The following is a 17,544-nucleotide window of genomic DNA, read 5'->3' on the forward strand; positions in this document are numbered from 1 at the left end:
ACAATATGGAAGAAATGCTGCAGTGATAGGAAGATTAAGGTCTGTCGTTTTATTAGGAATTAGGTGAGATTTTAATGCTTTTTGATGTTTTCATACATAGAAAGGTCAGGGTAAAAAACAAATACTTGTTGATTTTAAATGCTTTTATATGGGCGTGTAAAGTATATTTGTATATTAGTACCAAAAGAATGTATCTTAGTTGCAAAAGTATACGCTTTAATATGAAGTGAATTATGTGTGTATATGAACCGTTTGTATGGGCTTTTTAGGCATGATACCAAACTGTTAATAAAAACTGAAACTGAAAACTGAAGCTACAGTTTGGCAAAAAGAAAGGGAAATAAACATTTAGAACATTTCAGCTCGATTCGTGCACTGCAGAAGAGTCGGTAATAATTCAAATGCCCCCTGCAGACTCCTAAACAAGTCTGTGTTATATTGTCAGGTGTGTGTCCTGGTGATTGTTAAGCGCCACGAACAGCCTCCTCAGGGTTGACGCTTTTCTAGGGATGGAGGCCTTTAGGCTGGCACAGTCTATGTCTGTGGCACGTTCTGCACCACTGTGGAATGGTTTTCTGAACGCACGTCAGGAGGCGGGCAGTTTCTAGCTGGAGAGCTGCTACTTCCACCCCCGCAAAATCATGAGATCACTGCTCAAGTCACTTAAAGGACTGGTATCTCTTAGTCATCAAAAGCAACCGCAGCGCCCTCTGCCCCCAACCTCTGTTGGCGGCTTCGATTTCTGTCAATTCGCACCCGCAAAACCACAAACATTAATATAAAATACATTATAATATAGCCTCGAATAGCAAACGTTCTGCTCAGGAGCAGAGCCACGGGTATCTTAAAGCCAGTGCAACTTGCAGGCTGCATTAGTCGTCAAGACATCCTGATGCACGTATATCGTAGTCGGGAAAGTACTAAAATAGTAATACAATATTCCATAAATCTGGACCTTTTGCATCGCGCGCTTTCTAAATGGCTTGTGTCATTTCCCGCGCAGTATGCCAGCCTCTGCTGTTGCATCTTCTCGGTACACCACCCTGTGCCAGGGAAGCTGCATTTCCTGATGCTGAGAGAGAGCGCAGGCGTTATTGGTGGCATCGCGGCAACGGTACAGATCAGCACTGGACAGCTCCCCTCCAGCTCCGCCCGGATCCCTCCCCCGCCCTTTCCATCTTCCTACCTCCTACTCCCCGCCCGTGGTCCAGGCTGCTCTCAGGCTCTCCTGCCTCCCTGGCACATGGGAGCCCCTGCATTGCTGCCTGCCCTTGTACTGCAGCAGGAGGGAGTGGGTGAGTACCTGCAGTTCCCCTCTGCCACGCGTTCCCTCAACCTACTGCCATCATACCTGGCCACACTTTCTGCTTTCAGGCATCTCGCGCGCTGCCTTCCCGCCACCTCCTGCCTGCTTCATCCCTGCCTCTCTTCGAGCCCTCTTACAAGGGCTGCTGGTTGTTGCCTGCTGCTCCCGCCTCTTCACCTCTCAGCATCTCTACTTTCCTCCATCCCTCATTGCCTCTCCCCTGCCTGCTCCCTTCGCTTGTTCCCGCTCCACCTCTATTCGTTCCCGTATACATTGCTCGCTCACTCTCGCCTGTTCCCGGGTTTGCTCACTGTTCCCTGTTGGTTCCAGCACAGGAGGACCCGCCACACCCACGCCCCCCGCTGGTGCTGCCAGCGCGCACCTGCTGCCACTATGCTGGGGAAGGACTACATGTTGGCCATCATTCTCGTCAACTATGACGGTGAGTGACCCCTGGAAGCTGCAGCTCCTCGGCACTGGTTTCATCTGTAGGGGGCGGGGAAGGGTCTAGGCAGGGCAGAGTACAGTCAGGACAGGGTGCAACCTGGGCAGGGTCCAGTCACTGCAAGTGAAGCTACAACTGGGCACAGCCAAAGCAGGAACCACGGCGGGTTCCGTATTGGGAAGTTTGCAGATACGACTGTGGGTAGTCAAATCTGGGTCCAGAGAAGGCAACCTCTAGAGTAGACAGTGGACATCCAGGAGAGGGTGCAAAGAGAGCCAGCTCCAGGCAGATCACGGTGCAGCCAGGACAGGGTCATCCTGGAACGGGTGCAGCCAGAGAACGGCCAAGGCAGGGTGCAGCCAGAGCAAGGCCCAGTCAGACTTCGGGGCTTCCACTGCAGGGGCCATCCAGAGCCGCGAGCAGCCAGGGAAGGTTGCAGTCAGAGCAAAGGTTAGTCACGGCAGGGTGCAGATAGGACAGGATGCAGCCAGAGCAAAGGCCAGTCACGACAGGGTGCAGACAGGACATGATGCAGCCAGAGCAAAGGCCAGTCACGACAGGGTGCAGACAGGACATGATGCAGTCAGAGCAAAGGCCAGTCAGGGCAGGGCGTAGACAGGGCAGGGTGCAGCGAGAGCAAAGGCCAGTTAGGAGGGTCCAGACAGGGCGCAGCCAGAGCAAAGGCCAGTCACGGCAGGGTGCAGATAGGGCAGGGTGGGTGCAGATAGGACAGGGTGCAGTCAGAGCAAAGGCCAGTCACGGCAGGGTGCAGATAGAACAGGATGCAGCCAGAGTAAAGGCCAGTCACGACAGGGTGCAGACAGGACATGATGCAGTCAGAGCAAAGGCCAGTCAGGGCAGGGCGCAGACAGGGAAGGGTGGGTGCAGATAGGACAGGGTGCAGCCTAAGCAAAGGCCAGTCACGCCAGGGTGCAGATAGGGCAGGGTGGGTGCAGATATGACAGGGTGCAGCCAGAGCAAAGGCCAGTCATGGCAGGGTGCAGAAAGGACAGGGTGCAGTCAGAGCAAAGGCAAGTCACGTCAGGGTTCAGATAGGGCAGGGTGGGTGCAGATAGGGCAGGGTGGGTGCAGATAGGGCAGGGTTCAGCCAAAGCAAAGGTCAGCCATGACAGGGTGCAGATAGGACGGGGTGGGTGTAGATAGGACAGGATGCAGCCACTGCAAAGGCCAGTCGCGGCAGTTAGCAGATAGGACAGGGTGCAGCCTGACAGTCGCTGCCGGCATGACTCATGGGTGGGGGAGGCGGGTGGGGGCAGGTGGGGGAGTCGCACAGGGGTTTGTGTGGGGATGGTGGATTTTAAAACTAATAAAAAAACGTACTTTACCGGGTCCCGCGCCGCCTCCGCTCCTGGCCGGGTCCTGTATTCTGCTGCTTCCTGCTCTCCTGCTTCCGGCAGGAACAGGAAGAAGGGAGCCTCCTTCCCCTCCCCTAAGCCAATCACAACACTGCAATGGCAGCGTTGTGATTGGTGAGGACGGCGCCCAGAGGCCATTTTCTCTATGTAGACTGCAATCCAGAGTGCGCATGACTGTTTGGTCGGCCCCAGAGGGCCGACCAAACAGTCAGGGCCCACAGCATTGGGCAAGCCACTCCTCCCCGACCCGTCCACCCGCCCTCCCCCAACCAGGCATAACCTTCTGCTTTCTCACACTGCGAGAAAGCAGTGGGGTGACGCTCCTCCGCCCTAATGGAGGAACCGCCCCTGCTGCCAGAGCAAAGGCCAGTCACTGCAGGGTGCAGATAGGACAGGATGCAGCCAGACCAAAGGGTAGTGTTGGCAGAGTGCAGACAGGACAGGGTGCAGCCAGAGCAAAGGCAATCAGGGCAGACTGCAGATAGGACAGGATACAGCTAGAGCAAAGGCCAGTTAGGAGGGTCCAGACAGGGTGCAGCCAGAGCAAAGGCCAGTCAGGGCACAGTGCAAGTTCAGGACACAGGGGTTGGGTTCAGGAGTGGGCCACAGACAGAATGATTTGAGGGTGTAGCCAAGTTCTGGGCTTTCGGACCAGAGTTTAGGCAGTAACAGGGTGCATGTGGAGTGGTCTAGGGCAAGAGTAGATCCAGGATCATGTTTCAGACAGGATCATTGTACTGCCAGGGTCATTATGCAGCCGGAATCAGGATCTACCCGTCAGAGGATACAGCCAGGACAGGGCTCAGCGAGGAGACGGTGCATCCAGGATCAAGATGAAGCAAGGACCAAGGTGCAGCCAGGATGAGGGCGTGAAATCACAGGGCAGCTAGGATTCTTGTACACAACGAGGGTACAGGGGCTAGTGTCATTGTGCCGCAAGGGTGAGGCTGCAGCACGGATCATGGTGCAGCAGGGACCAGGCGCAGCCTGGATTATGGTGTAAAATCACAGGGCTGCTAGGACACTTGTACACAACGAGGGTGCAGGGTTTAGTGTCAGTGTGCCGCAAGGATCCGGGTGCCACAAGGATCAGGGTGCAGAAGGGACCAATGCACAGCCAGGATCAGGGTGTGAAATCCCAGGGCAGCTAGGACACTTGTACACAACGAGGGTGCAGTCTGCAGCACCCTTGTGCAGCCACGACCAGGTACAGACGTTCAGCCCGAATCCTGTTGACCCATGAGTGTGCAGGTAGAATGAGGGTTCTGGGTCAGGTTGCAGAATGGGGTAGGGTTCGGGTGCACGGCCAGCATGAGGAGTCGAGATGCTGCGTCAGAGTGCAGGGATTGGTGCATTGGACCACGAAGAGGGATCAGGAAGCAGGGTCAGGGTGAAGAGTCAGAGGACAGCACCCTCAGGGCACTGGTGCAGGCTTGCTAGGGCTGCATGATCCGGTGGGGAGATCAGTCTGCAGGACGTGGTAGGATTAAGGAGGCACGTGCTCATGGTGCACTATCAGTGTGCAGAAGCATTAAGCTCCAAGGATAACATGTAGGACCAGGGCTCAGTAAGAGTAGGGCGTGATAGCGCATGGTACAGTGGAAAAGGGGATTTGGCTAACTAAAACAGAGTGTATAACATTTATACCATGCGCTGATACAGTTGATAGAATCTCAATTTATATGACCAAATGTTAGCCCATATTAATATCAGGTCCTCCGACAGATCAGAGAGGTTGACAGGGATTTGTCAAAAGATTTAGATGAATATTCCCCTCATGAGGACCTAGAACAAAGGGAATATCTATATACACCACACTATATACAACTATATATATGTCTCATTATTTACAATAATGAATAATGACAGACTCAGTTTCTCTATTACCTTGCTTTTATCTATTTTCTTTGAAAGCATATGAAATGGTCAAACAAAGATACAGTATCGAACTAGAATCCCCACACAAGAGAACACATTTCAGTAATTCACAATAACATCTCAATTAAGGAGCATGAGTTGAGTGGATAGTGTAAGAGACAAAAGAGCAATTTTTTAAGATCAAATACAAATTCATAACTTCAGCGTGCTAATAGTTGTAGTGCTAACCCTCCATCTGGAAGGGAAAGCTGGGGCGATCCTCACAAGGTATGAGGAGCGAAGTTAAGGAGTCAGTTCACAGAGAGCATCAGCCAAAGAATCTCAAAGAAACAGCTCACGCAAACACCTCATACAGAAGTCTCATTCTAACCTGACTATTCAAAAAAACATGGATTCTATCACTCATAGTTATACCCTAAAGTTAAAAGTCTGTCCCTACTCTTGTATCAAAATCCGGGGAAAGTCTCTCTCCTCCTTGGTCTAAAAGCACAGAGTGTTAAGTCACACCACTTCCGTCGCTCTTCTCTTTCAAAAGTTGTTTGTTCAGTTTTACACTCTCATCTTTGTCCTTCAGCAAAGGAAACCAAAATATTTTCCTTCCTCAACACACGCATATTCGAATAAATGTTGTAACATTTTACTAGAACAGCTATCCACAAAATTAAACATTTCCTCGGACAGTAGGAAGTTTCACTGATACTCCACACACATAGCAGCCATCGACAAGAAAGAACACTATAGTCATCTATGAAGAATAAAACACATTTTTCTGCATTTCTACATTTTAAAGCAAAATTAATCCTAATAGCAGCTTTGAGGCCTTCTTTGGAAAGCGTGCAGTCTTTCTCTAGGAAAAATAAACAGATTCAGTTATTTGCTCAAAATAAAAGCTCCATTTCATAATTCATTTCAATATTCCACTAGTCTAATATAAACATATTCATTTTAAACTATTATTCTATGTAATTAATATTGCTTAATTAACGATAAACGATAAACAATAAACCTATCTTCAGTCCATATTTGCTCATGGAAATAATATTTGCTCATTCTTCACTGTCTTTTTTGTACAGGAATTGTTTGTGGCCTACTTAAACATATTGTCATTTTCCCACACCTTTCTTATTTCCTTTTCCTAAACTAAAGGTTAATAATACTTTTTCGGTTAATCTCAAAACTTTGTTAATGATTTTCACACCATGGAAGGTTAATTCCGAGCAGGTTTTATTTACAGAAAACCCTGCTCCATCAGGCGCAGCAGGATTGGAGAGTAGGATCCAGATGAATTGCAGGGTGCAGGCCAGAATCTAGTAGGTTTCAGGAAAAACAGGCTCAGGAGGACGCTCGGAGTCCAGGATCAGAATCCCACAACCAGCTGTACCAAGTGATCCAGGCCACAATGTGTGTTCATTTGTTGCGTTTTTCCAGCATGAAATTGGGAATCTCACATTGAGTTCTTCAACATGTATTTATTCATTTATTTCATTCTTTGTTTATATTGAGGCTGTATGGATGGGCTTATTGATACATTTGTCTGGACATTGAATGTATGCTGTAAATTGCGATGATCTGCACTGGCTTCTGTACATTTCACCACATTTCCTCTGCCACATTTTATTAACTCAAAAACTTTAAATGCTGCGTTTCCTTGTGGTTAGGAGGTGGCACCAAGGCACTTCTTAGAACTAGTACTATAATGGCACATCAAGTACAGGTGCGCAAGAAAACCACAGACAGGCAGGAAGTAGCTACCAACATTCAGGACAGCACTGATAGGTTCTAATAAAACCTAAGAATATATACCCAAAATGCAGGCGAGGCCCAATACTCAAACTCAGCAGTACTGTGAATGTCGTCATGTACTATTGTTAGAAATTGGATTTCTGGTTGGCTAGGGCTTGCGCCTAAGCCAGGCAGAAACCACCACTTTAGTCAGGGCAAGGGAGTTACACGCTGAAGATAACCCCTGCTCACCCCCTTGGTAGCTTGGCACGAGCAGTCAGGCTTATCCCAGAGGCAATGTGTAAAGTGTTTGCGCAACACACACACAGCAGCAACACACTAGGCACACCACAAAAGGAACTCCACACAAGGTTATATAAAAATAACCTTTGTATTATCATAAACACATTAGAAACATAATCACACATTTACAATGTGCCAACTGGCACTAGGTAATATTTACAGGGGATTATATACACATGACAGGGCTAATTGGGCCACTGTCAGAACCATCACAAAGCACAAATATTAAATGTAGAACACAACCAGTAACTACTGGCAAAACACTGTACTCAGCATTATATCCTGCAACATAAATCATATTATGCAATTAGCATCACATCAGGTGTAAAACACATTATGCGCCAACCTCATAAGCATAAACACATTATGCAATAACCTCATAAGCATAAATCAATTTAGGCAATAATATCCTCACCAGCATAAACACATTATGCAATAACCTCATAAGCAGAAATCACACTAGAGGCATAAATCAGGGTGCATAAATCACATTTATCATAGGCACCACATAAATCAAATTAGGGCCTGGTGCCCTACCCACCTAACACTGACCTCCTGGCCAACTGGCCTTCTCCGAGGGCTCAAATGCCCTATGTCCCAAATGTCGGGGCTGGCTGCCACTGCAGCAGAAACAAAGGGCGCAATTGCGCTGGTACCATTGTGCCTCCTGGGTCCCCACTGGGGCTCCTAAAAAGCCTCTGCACTAAGCATTGCAGCTGCCGCTAATTGCGGTGCAGCTGTGAAGAAAAACAAGCACTGGGCCCCTCTGGGGCTCAGGAACACAGGGGTAAGGCGCCGACAAGGTGCCTCGACCAACCCCCCTAGACTCGCAACAAAGCCCCACTCACCAGGCTCTTCTGGGACTCCCTGCCTCCTCCGGTCCCGTCCTGACTTCAGGCACCTCCACTCTTCTTGCGCATGAGGGGCTCTCTCCACTCACGGGAGCCCCGCACAACCATCAGGCCTTGGCTTTGACTTGTCTCACTTCGCCCAGTCACCCTTCCTGGGACTGGGACTGCGATGGGGAGCATGCGAGGCTCTGGAAGGCTTTATGGCAGGCCCCAACCACAGTCAGGCGCGGGCGCCTGTCTTTCTTTTCTGACACTCCTTTTTCGGCGGTTCATCACAAGAGCGGAGTGGGCTCCCGCTCGGCTTTCACAAAGCGCACCGAGGTGGGGTGGGCTCCCGCCTATAACCGGAGCACAAAATGCGGCACACACACGCGGGATAGGCACCCACTTTCAATCGGAGCACCCAATGCGGCACAAACGCAGGGTGGACACCTGCCGGTAAAGGCACATGAGAGCGGGGTGGGCTCCCGCTCCGGTCAAATAATCAAAGATGCGGGGTGGGCACCCACTCCTCACTAGTAACAAGGGGGAATCCCTACGTCGGGGATGCCCTCTTCCATGAGGCAGCTCCACGCTGCAAAGCTAGGCAAAAATAAATGCACTTCCTCTCCTAAAAATAAAGAGTCAGTGCTCTCCAGCCGCTATAGTCCTCAAGGTCCTGGAAAACATAAGAAAAGGTCCAAGGGGCACAGCTGGGCCCAGGGAGGCCAGCACACATGGCCCTACAGCAGGGAGACAAGCCCTCGTGGCGGTTCCTCCTGGGCCCCCAGCAGCAGCACGCCCCAGTAGCAGAGGAAAATAACTACACTTCATGGGGTCACAGCCCCTATATTTATATGACATCTTGGCTTTGTCTGCCCTGGCACAGGGCTTGGGGAAACCAGCTAAAACTGGTTCAGGGGGGAATTGGAGCAATTTGTTTACCAGGCTCCTCTTCCCCTTTGTCAGGTGGGGGCTCGTCATCAGACACACCACAGGGGGGCAGAGCCAGCATTCACTAGGGCAGGCATACTCCTATTCAGGGTCAGGGGACTACTCCTCCCACTACTTCAAATGCAGATGTCCTATTCAGCCTAGTGCTGACTCACCCTGCCCCACCTGGAGCCACACACACCTCACCAGACCCTGTCATTCAAAAGCCAGACATGCAATTTACATCAGGCAGGCAGGCACATAGCACACAGAAAGTCCAACTTCTAAAAGTGGCATTTCTAAAATAGGTATAATAAATCTGCGCACACCATTGCGTAGCATTTATTATCACTATTCCAAATATACCAAACTTGACCACGCTGCTCCCCTCATAACAGGAATTACCACTGAAACGCTTATCAGGGAATCCCCAATGCATTCCTATGGGAGGGCAGCCCGACAGTAGTGAGAAACCAAAATGGCTGTTTGTCACTACCAGGACATGTCACATACTTAAGGTACATGTCCTATCTTTTACCTACAATGCACCCTCACCATAGGGCTAGCTAGGGCCTACCTTAGGGGTGACTGACATGCAGTAAAAGAAAGGTCACAGACATGGCACGCACTTTAGGTGCCACGCCACAGCGGAAGTAACACTACGTGCACAGGCCCTGCAATGGCAGAGGCCTGAGATAGGTTTGCAATGCTACTTTGGTGGGTGGAGCAATTAGCGCGGCAAGCCCACCAGTAGCATTTCATTTACCAGCCCCGGGTAGATGAAATACCACTTTACAAGGGACTGACAGGTAAATTAAATAGGCCAAACAGGTGTAGACCAATCTTACCATATTTAACACAGAGAGCACATGTACTTTACACTGGACAGCAGTGCAAAAGTGCCCAGAGTCCTAAAACCACCAACACCATGTCAGAGAAAAGGCTAGAGAAAAGGCAAAAAGTTTAGGGATGGCCCTGCAAAAAGGGCCAAGTCCAACAACTATCATTCCACAAATCACTATAAAAATCAGTAGAAAGTAAAACATTATGGGGCCAATGCACAAAGGCTTTTATGAGCCTGTGTAGTAGCACCCCTCTGGTACTCTTGCTCGTATATGTACTATTACATACCTTCATTCTATATATTATATATATAAGAAATGGCCTAAAACAAGGCATGTACCAGCTCCGCTTTTATATAACTTCTACGTTGCCGGACTGACTCCTGCTTTAAACATTTTTAATTTGCATTCACACACAGTGGCTGGTTTTAATGTTGCTCATATGTTGTATGCTGATGATGTATTAAGTTGAAGATTCGACACAACCAGGATAGTGAAACATGTTTATTTCTTTAAGTGAATAACCACCAAACCCTCGGAGCAGCAGTAATATCCCCTACCGCCACTGCCTCACACAACACACAACAGCTCAGTCCAAAGTAATGACTACATACATTCTACCCTGATGACACCCACAGCCTTCTAATTCCACCCTTAGTGACATGATCAACCTTCCAGACATAGAGCTGTAAGGAAGATTAGTTAGAACATAACATGACGTTGCGTTGATTAGCTATACAAAGGTTGGGCTTCAGCGTTTAATTAATACAACCGTGCAGTATGCTGCGGATCATGGGTTAAAAGTCAATCTTAATAAAACCAAAATCATGCTTGTCCTAAGGGGAAGATCTTCACCACCAACATTTTATATAGAAGGGGCACCTCTTGAATTTGTATTGTGGATAGATATTTAGCGGGTGATTTTTGATGTCAGAAGCTCATTTAAGAATCAGAGTATTGCAATTTTAAGAAGAAATAATTCATTAGTTGTTGTGTTTTCTTCCCTGTGGAACACTTCAAAAGACCTGTCTCTACAGCCACTCTTGCAAGTAATGGCAGCTAAACATGCCCCTTCTCTGACGTATGGCGTTGAGATACTGAGAAGAAAAAAGGACAAAATTATAGTCAACACAATGGTAGGAACTTATTGTTGCCTATTTAATTTACCTCGGCAGGCTTCACCAGCCCAAATCCATTTATAGTTTGGCCTTAGGAAGCAGTGCATAAGTAGTCTTGGAGCGTATTTGAAATTTCGTTATAAGTAAAAAATTATCCAACATCTACGCTCAGTACAATTGTGTGGGTGGCAATAAGTGACCTTGGAAATACTGCTGCACATGAATATTTTAGCTTGGCCATATCTACTTTAAAGGTAGAGGAGCTTTAGACTTTAGCCCTTTCTCAACCTGTATTTAATAGAACTATAAATGGAACCGGAAAAAATATTTCATCCTTAACCCCTTCAGTGCCCGCCCCTTTCCCCGCCCTGTGCCGGCCGTTGCATTAGTGGGCGGGGTCTATGACGAGCTGGACTCGTCATGGGCACAGCGCAACCGCGGCCCATGACGAGTCCAGCTCGTCATGGGCACTGAAGGGGTTAATGGATAGAGAGGTGTTAGCTAAAAGAGCCCATGCATGGATGGATATTGGTTCATATAGCTCCTTAAAATTTCAGACATATTTAGAAGGCTTGAACGAATTGGTAACAAAATTAAAGATGCTGCGCCTCCGACTGGGAGATTTTCAAATTTGTTTTAATTCACCGTCTTGGAGGAGATTGTCTAATGAGACATCATGTTGTCTTTGCACATTTTTCATATTGTTTGCTGCTGCCCAGCTCTAATGTAAGACTGTTGAGACTGTTTTTTAATAGAAACAGTATACGAACATGTCGGCAAATAGTTATAGCCTGTCTCCAAGGAGAAGACCTGATATTTTGCAGACATTTTTTAAATTCATGTCTATTGCTAAGTCTAAACTAGCAAAGTGTGAGTTCTAATGGCTATTGTCAGTGTTACAAGCAGTGTGTAGGAGGCCTACTCATATTGTGTTAATAGAAGAGAAAGAGAAAATAGGGTAAAAGGAAAAAATACACGAATTGGTCTTAATATTGTTTGAGCATTAATGTTTTATTCTGAACTTGATTGACATGTATGATTAAACATGCTAAATTAGGTTGTTTTTACTGCTATTATAATTTAGTTTTAAGATTAGAAAGAATTTTATCAGAGCCACGCTGCACTTTTCCAACTATTTTGAACAAATTGTCATTTAATCATAACATTGCCAGTAGATACATTTTAGGTGCAATAACACCATGTTAGTGTAACAAGGCTTATAAACGGTAAGAATTGTAGATTGAGCTCTCTTAATTAGCCTCGACTTGTGAAAAGGTATTTAGATTATATTGATAGTTGGTGGGTTGTAGTTGTGGGTTATTACTATAGAGCATTTGATTGTTAAATATTTAAATAGCAATAAAAAATAAATAATTAATTGCATACATTCGCATACTGAATTGCTTTTTGTAAAGTTACGGTGCCAATACCTGAAATCGCAATTAAAAAACATCTTTTTCATTGCCGTTGAGACCATAAATCAAGGAAACATTGCCATATACCATTTTTCATTGGGTTTGCCTGATATTCAAGTTTGGAAACCTTTTTTTTTTTGTTTTACTTTTTTGTCCTCATCTGCCATTCAAGTTTCAATATGTAATCTTGCTGGTGTACACACATTGCGCTGCCTCAGTTACTAGAACTGGTTGGAGCAGTAAAGGGACGTAAGGCTCACCCCTCAGCAACAATATTTTCAACCAGCAATGATCACTAATTTATAACCATACAAGCAATTGCCAAAATCACGTCACAGCACTAAACTTAGTACCGTGAAACAAGAAGCCCCCAGAATGAGGATAATGGCATAATCATTGGACCTGGGAAAAAAAACCAAAAAAAAAAACCCAGGTATTCAATGAGACCAATTCAATGAGACCAATTCAGGAGATGCCAGAAAGATCTTGTATCTGGATTACCGGATCTAGCCAGGTCCAACTGAGAAACCATCAGAGCAGAAGCATACCAGTCGTTAATAGAAGGAGATAAAGAGTCTTTCCATTTCATACATATTTCCCTCCTTGCTAGCAGGATGGTATAAAAAATATGCTTTTTTGCCAAGGAGGGAACCCCTTGGTAGCAACCAAAAATTACTGATGTTAAATCCAAGGTAATGTTGACTCCAAGAGATAGTGAAAGAGTCTTACTGATAGCTTCCCAGAATTGGGCCAAATGCGGGCACTCAAAAAACATATGAATGTCAGAGGCAGCCACCAAACCACACTTCGCACAGGCCACACTACTCCCCCCGGTAAATTTAGATAGACGAAGGGGTGAGTAGTATGCTCGATGAATCGTGAAAAGATGATTCCTGCGTAACCATGCAGGTTTAACAATATCCCACATCATCATACAAGATGAATTCCAAAGATGTTGCAAGTCGGAATTGATGACATGTAAGGACCAAAGGTCGTCTGGAAGTGAAAAAATTCCGTCCATTTCCTCTAAGATTAAATTGTGCCATAAAGAAATTTCCTTCTTGGCAGGCGGCTTATCTAGCAAAAGCGTTATAAGATGACTATATACACCCAAGGGAAATTTAGACCTATATGGTGGTTGAACGGAGTATTCCCGAGCCCAGCTTAACATTTGAAGATACTTAAGCCTAGAGAAGTGTGGGCCAATCTTTGTGCAAAGATACTCCCAGGGTAACAAATCCCCGTCAACAAACAGGTTACCCCACTCCTCCAGGCCAGCCTCTCTCATAGGTATAGCTAATGCATCCCCCAACCACGATGGCCCATCAGGTAGGTCCCACAGCGGTGTCCTGCTTCCATAGTACCCCACTTTAATTACTTTAGACATCTGAGCCCATATTCTTGCCATACCCTTTAAGATTTTCAGTTTAATTTTTTTGAAGAACTTGGGGTTCCCAAACTTAAAGAGGAACCCTGACTGACTTACACCTTCCACATCCAATAACTTTGAATAAAGAGACCACACTCCATGCCCCACTGGCCTCTTTAGTAGGATCCTGGCATGTGATAGCTGGAAAGTCCAGGCATAAGCCTGGAGATCAGGTGCAGCAAGCCCTCCTTTTTCCCTACGCCTCCTGATTTTTTTCCAGGAGATTCTTGGAAGATGTTTATTCCAAATAAAGGTACTGATATCAGACTGCAATTTCCTAATAGAGGTGGGATCAAAATATAAAGGTATCGTATTAAATAAAAAAGAAACCTTAGTCAGAATAGACATTTTAACAAGGCTGATCCTACCCAATAGAGAAAGTGGAAGATGGGCCCAGGTCTGGAGCAACTTACGACCCTTGCAAAATTAATAGTAGTAGTCTGATCAAGATCAGCTACAATATCCAGACCTAAATATCTCATACGATTTGCCGACCGGGTTTCTGAAACAAAGGTGCTTTGGTCAATATTCCAGGTCATCATCTCATCATCATCTCAGTTTTTAAAGTATTAATTTCGTATCCAGAGACCATCCCAAATTCTGAAGCCAGCTCGAATATTACTGGGAGAGCCTCATGGGGATCAGAGGTAAATATAAGAATATCGTCGGCGTAAAGGGCCACCTCTCTCTCCCAGCCCCCGCACGCATATGCCTTGATGTTAACATTATCCCTCAAGATCTGAGCAAAAGGTTCAGCATATAAGTCGAACAAGAGCGGGGAGAGAGGGCAGCCCTGTCTGGTACCCCTCGAGGTGTCAAATGGGTCGGAGAGTATACCATTAACCAAGACTCGGGCACAAGGGTTACGATAGAGAAGACTAATCGCCCGACGAAATCTAGCCCCCACGCCAAATTTTGCCAGGGCCTCCGACAGGTACAACCAATTAACTCTGTCGAAGGCCTTGGTGGCGTTCAGCGTGAGAACCGCCAAGGGTAAAGACCTCAAACATGCCATGTCAATTGACCCAAACAAATCATAAGTCAATTCAAAGAGCTGTCGTCCCTTAATAAATCCCTTCTGGTCAGTATGTAGGATGGAGGGAGCAACCAAGGACAATCTCTTTGCAAGAATGGAGGCAAAGATCTTATAGTCTCCATTCAATACAGAGAGTGGTCTATAAGAACCACAGGCAGTTGGAGACTTCCCTGGTTTCAAGATAACAGTTATGGATGCATTATCCCATGATGTAGGTGGTCGTACTCCGTCCATCAAGATCTGATTAAATAATACAGCCAGAAAGGGAACAAGTTCCTGCTCCAATGATTTATATATTTCAGCAGGCAGCCCATCAGGCCCAGACGCCTTGCCTTTCCTGGCATCAAGGATGGCTTCCCTTACCTCCTCTTCCGAGATTTTACTATCTAACGTTCCTGACTGATCAACTGAAAGTTTTGTCCCAAGCCAATCATTGATCTTAATAATTTCCACATTCTTATCTTCATGATAGATGTCTTGATAGTAATCTCTGAATGCTGCTCTAATGTCTGCATCAGAGGAGAGAGGAACGTTATTGACATGGATCTGGCTAATGTTGTTACGAACCTGATCAGTTTTTACTTTCCATGCCAATAACTTACCAGCACATTCTCCATACTGAAAGTGTGCGATTTTACTGGCCTCCCATCTTTCCTGAAGCCGCCGATTAAGGATCGAGGTCAATTCACCCCTTAGGCTCAATAGTTCAGCCCGTATAGGTGTTAAGACATCATCTGTGGAATCCAAGTTGTCATCGATTTCCGCCTGCGTTTTAATCAGATTTGCCTCAACTAAGGCAATAGCCTCTCTGTATTCCCTCCGTCTGTAGGAGATCTTACCTGTGATGAGCCCCCTCAGGAAAGCCTTAAGTGAGTCCCAAACCACACCAGATTCTGCAGAACCCACATTCACCTCTAAGAAAGATCCCACTTCAGTTTTTAAAAAAGTAACATCTTCCGGATGAGAGAGCAAAGAACGGTCAAAAGACCAAGTCCTTACTACATCAGCGGTAGGAACCATAAGTTCCAAAAAAACAGCAGAATGGTCAGTAAATGTAACAGGAGATAGTGAATGTCCTTAACTGTGTCGGATAAACTATGGCTAATTAATATAAAATCTATCCTAGATTGATGATTATATTTATAATTTCTAAAGGACACCCCCTGTTGCTGCCCAGCCCTTAATCTCAAGATGTCCACATATCTGTATTGTTTCATTTCATTCAACAGAAAAGATATTGATTTAGAGGGGACACGGGATCTACTATTATGAGATTTATCCAGGACTGGATCTAGAACGATGTTAAAATCTCCAGCTAATATAACTGGTTCCGGGAAGGACAAAAGATGAGAAAAAATCACTTCCAAGGATGTAGGGTCATCCACATTAGGACCATAGTATCCAACCACAGTAAACGAAGCACCCATAATTACCATAGAGGCAATAACCCATCTTCCCGCAGGGTCAGCTTTAAAATCTAATACCCTGGCTCTAAGCTGCTTTTTGAAGATCAAAGACACACCACGGGAGGTCATAGACTGAGATGTCGATAATATAAAATCAATCCATTTATTCCCTTTTACCAGGGTATCGATTTCAGACTGTATCAAATGTGTCTCCTGAAGAATGATGACCTGGGCATCAGAGTCCCGGAGATATTGCATCAATGTCTTAGCCCTAGGTTTGGTTCGGAGCCCATTAATGTTCCAAGACATAATTTTTAAACTAGCCATCTCCACTGAACCAAAACACTGCCAGCCCTATCTTTATAACAGAACCAATCATAGATTGACCCACCTCCACAAGGAAAAGAAACTCGCAGCAGGATAAAGAAATCAACAGAACCAGCAAGAAACAAAAAATACAACAAAATGACTGATGAGGAATTTTTAAATTTGCCCGTGTACCCCACCCCACCCTCACTCCCCCATAGAGAACCCACGATGTACCTAACCGGATCAAATCCAGTAATGGCACCCCAACCTCAGACTCCCGTTATTCCCCCGCCCAAGACCAACAACTAAACAGTATAGAGGTAGAAGAAAGTAATACCGCGTTACCCAATGCTGAAAAGAGAAATTATCCCTCACTATTATTCTCTTCCCCTTTTTGGAAACCTTAGTGTACATCTTGGAGTAGCTGATCGATGCTCACAAGTTGGGAATTCTATTTATTATACTCAATCTAGGTACAAATACCTTTTACATTATTGTCAAACATTCTATAGAGTGTAATAGAATATAGTGGACCTCCCTGTTTGTAATAAAGTGCTCCTTTGCACAAATGCTGTGTACAAAAGTGTCTTGAGCTAATTAATTAAAACCATATGTGCAAACTTATCAAGCTAAGTGTGTTAAAATAGAGATGGGGTTGGCGGTTAGATAAAACTATAGATCTCCTTAAAAGGGGGAATTTTTTCATGGAAGATATGAGTCACTGTTTTAACTAGTTCACTTAAAGTGCCCTCATTAATTCTTGTTTCTAACTGAGTAAGCTCGCGTGTAACTCCTCTGTGGCATTCAGATCTTTTGGATGTTTGTTGTCGAGATTTAAAATATATAGTATTTCAAGTTTACGAAGTGCTTATTCCCGATCCCCACCCCTTTTATTCTGTGGAATTGAATCTATGAGGAAGTATTTTAAATCCTTAGGGTTGCCCCCATGAGTTTCATTAAAATGGCGGGCCACTGGGTATGACTGATCGTTGTTTTTGATAGCCCTTATGTGCTGGAGCACCCTTTTCTGACCCTGAAGGATAGTGCTTCCTATATATTTTAGGTTAGAAGGGCACTCCAGCACCTAGACTACGTGATCCGTTTTGCAATTCAGCGCTTTGTCAATATTTGTCTCTTTCCCACCAAATGGAGTCCTCTAACTTGTTGTGGTAACTCTGTGCTGGCAGGCTTTACAG

The 17,544-nt window shown here is 45.8% G+C and overlaps 1 protein-coding gene across 2 annotated transcripts in view; it reads left to right on the forward strand.

The window, feature by feature from the left end:
• The first annotated feature begins 1,159 nt into the window (after positions 1 to 1,159).
• Positions 1,160 to 17,544, forward strand: part of APBB3 (amyloid beta precursor protein binding family B member 3) — a 293,244-nt gene continuing 276,859 nt past the window's right edge. Inside the window, exons 1-2 of one of the 2 annotated variants that reach the window (XM_085617816.1) lie at positions 1,160 to 1,295; positions 1,637 to 1,748. In XM_085617816.1, coding sequence (XP_085473942.1) covers positions 1,700 to 1,748 — 49 coding nt within the window. In that variant the 5' untranslated portion in view covers positions 1,160 to 1,295; positions 1,637 to 1,699. The remainder of the gene's footprint in view (positions 1,296 to 1,636; positions 1,749 to 17,544) is intronic. The other variant, XM_085617817.1, reaches the window with a different exon arrangement.

This window comes from Triturus cristatus, chromosome 7, assembly GCF_964204655.1.
Source record: "Triturus cristatus chromosome 7, aTriCri1.1, whole genome shotgun sequence".
Lineage (NCBI taxonomy): Eukaryota > Metazoa > Chordata > Amphibia > Caudata > Salamandridae > Triturus > Triturus cristatus.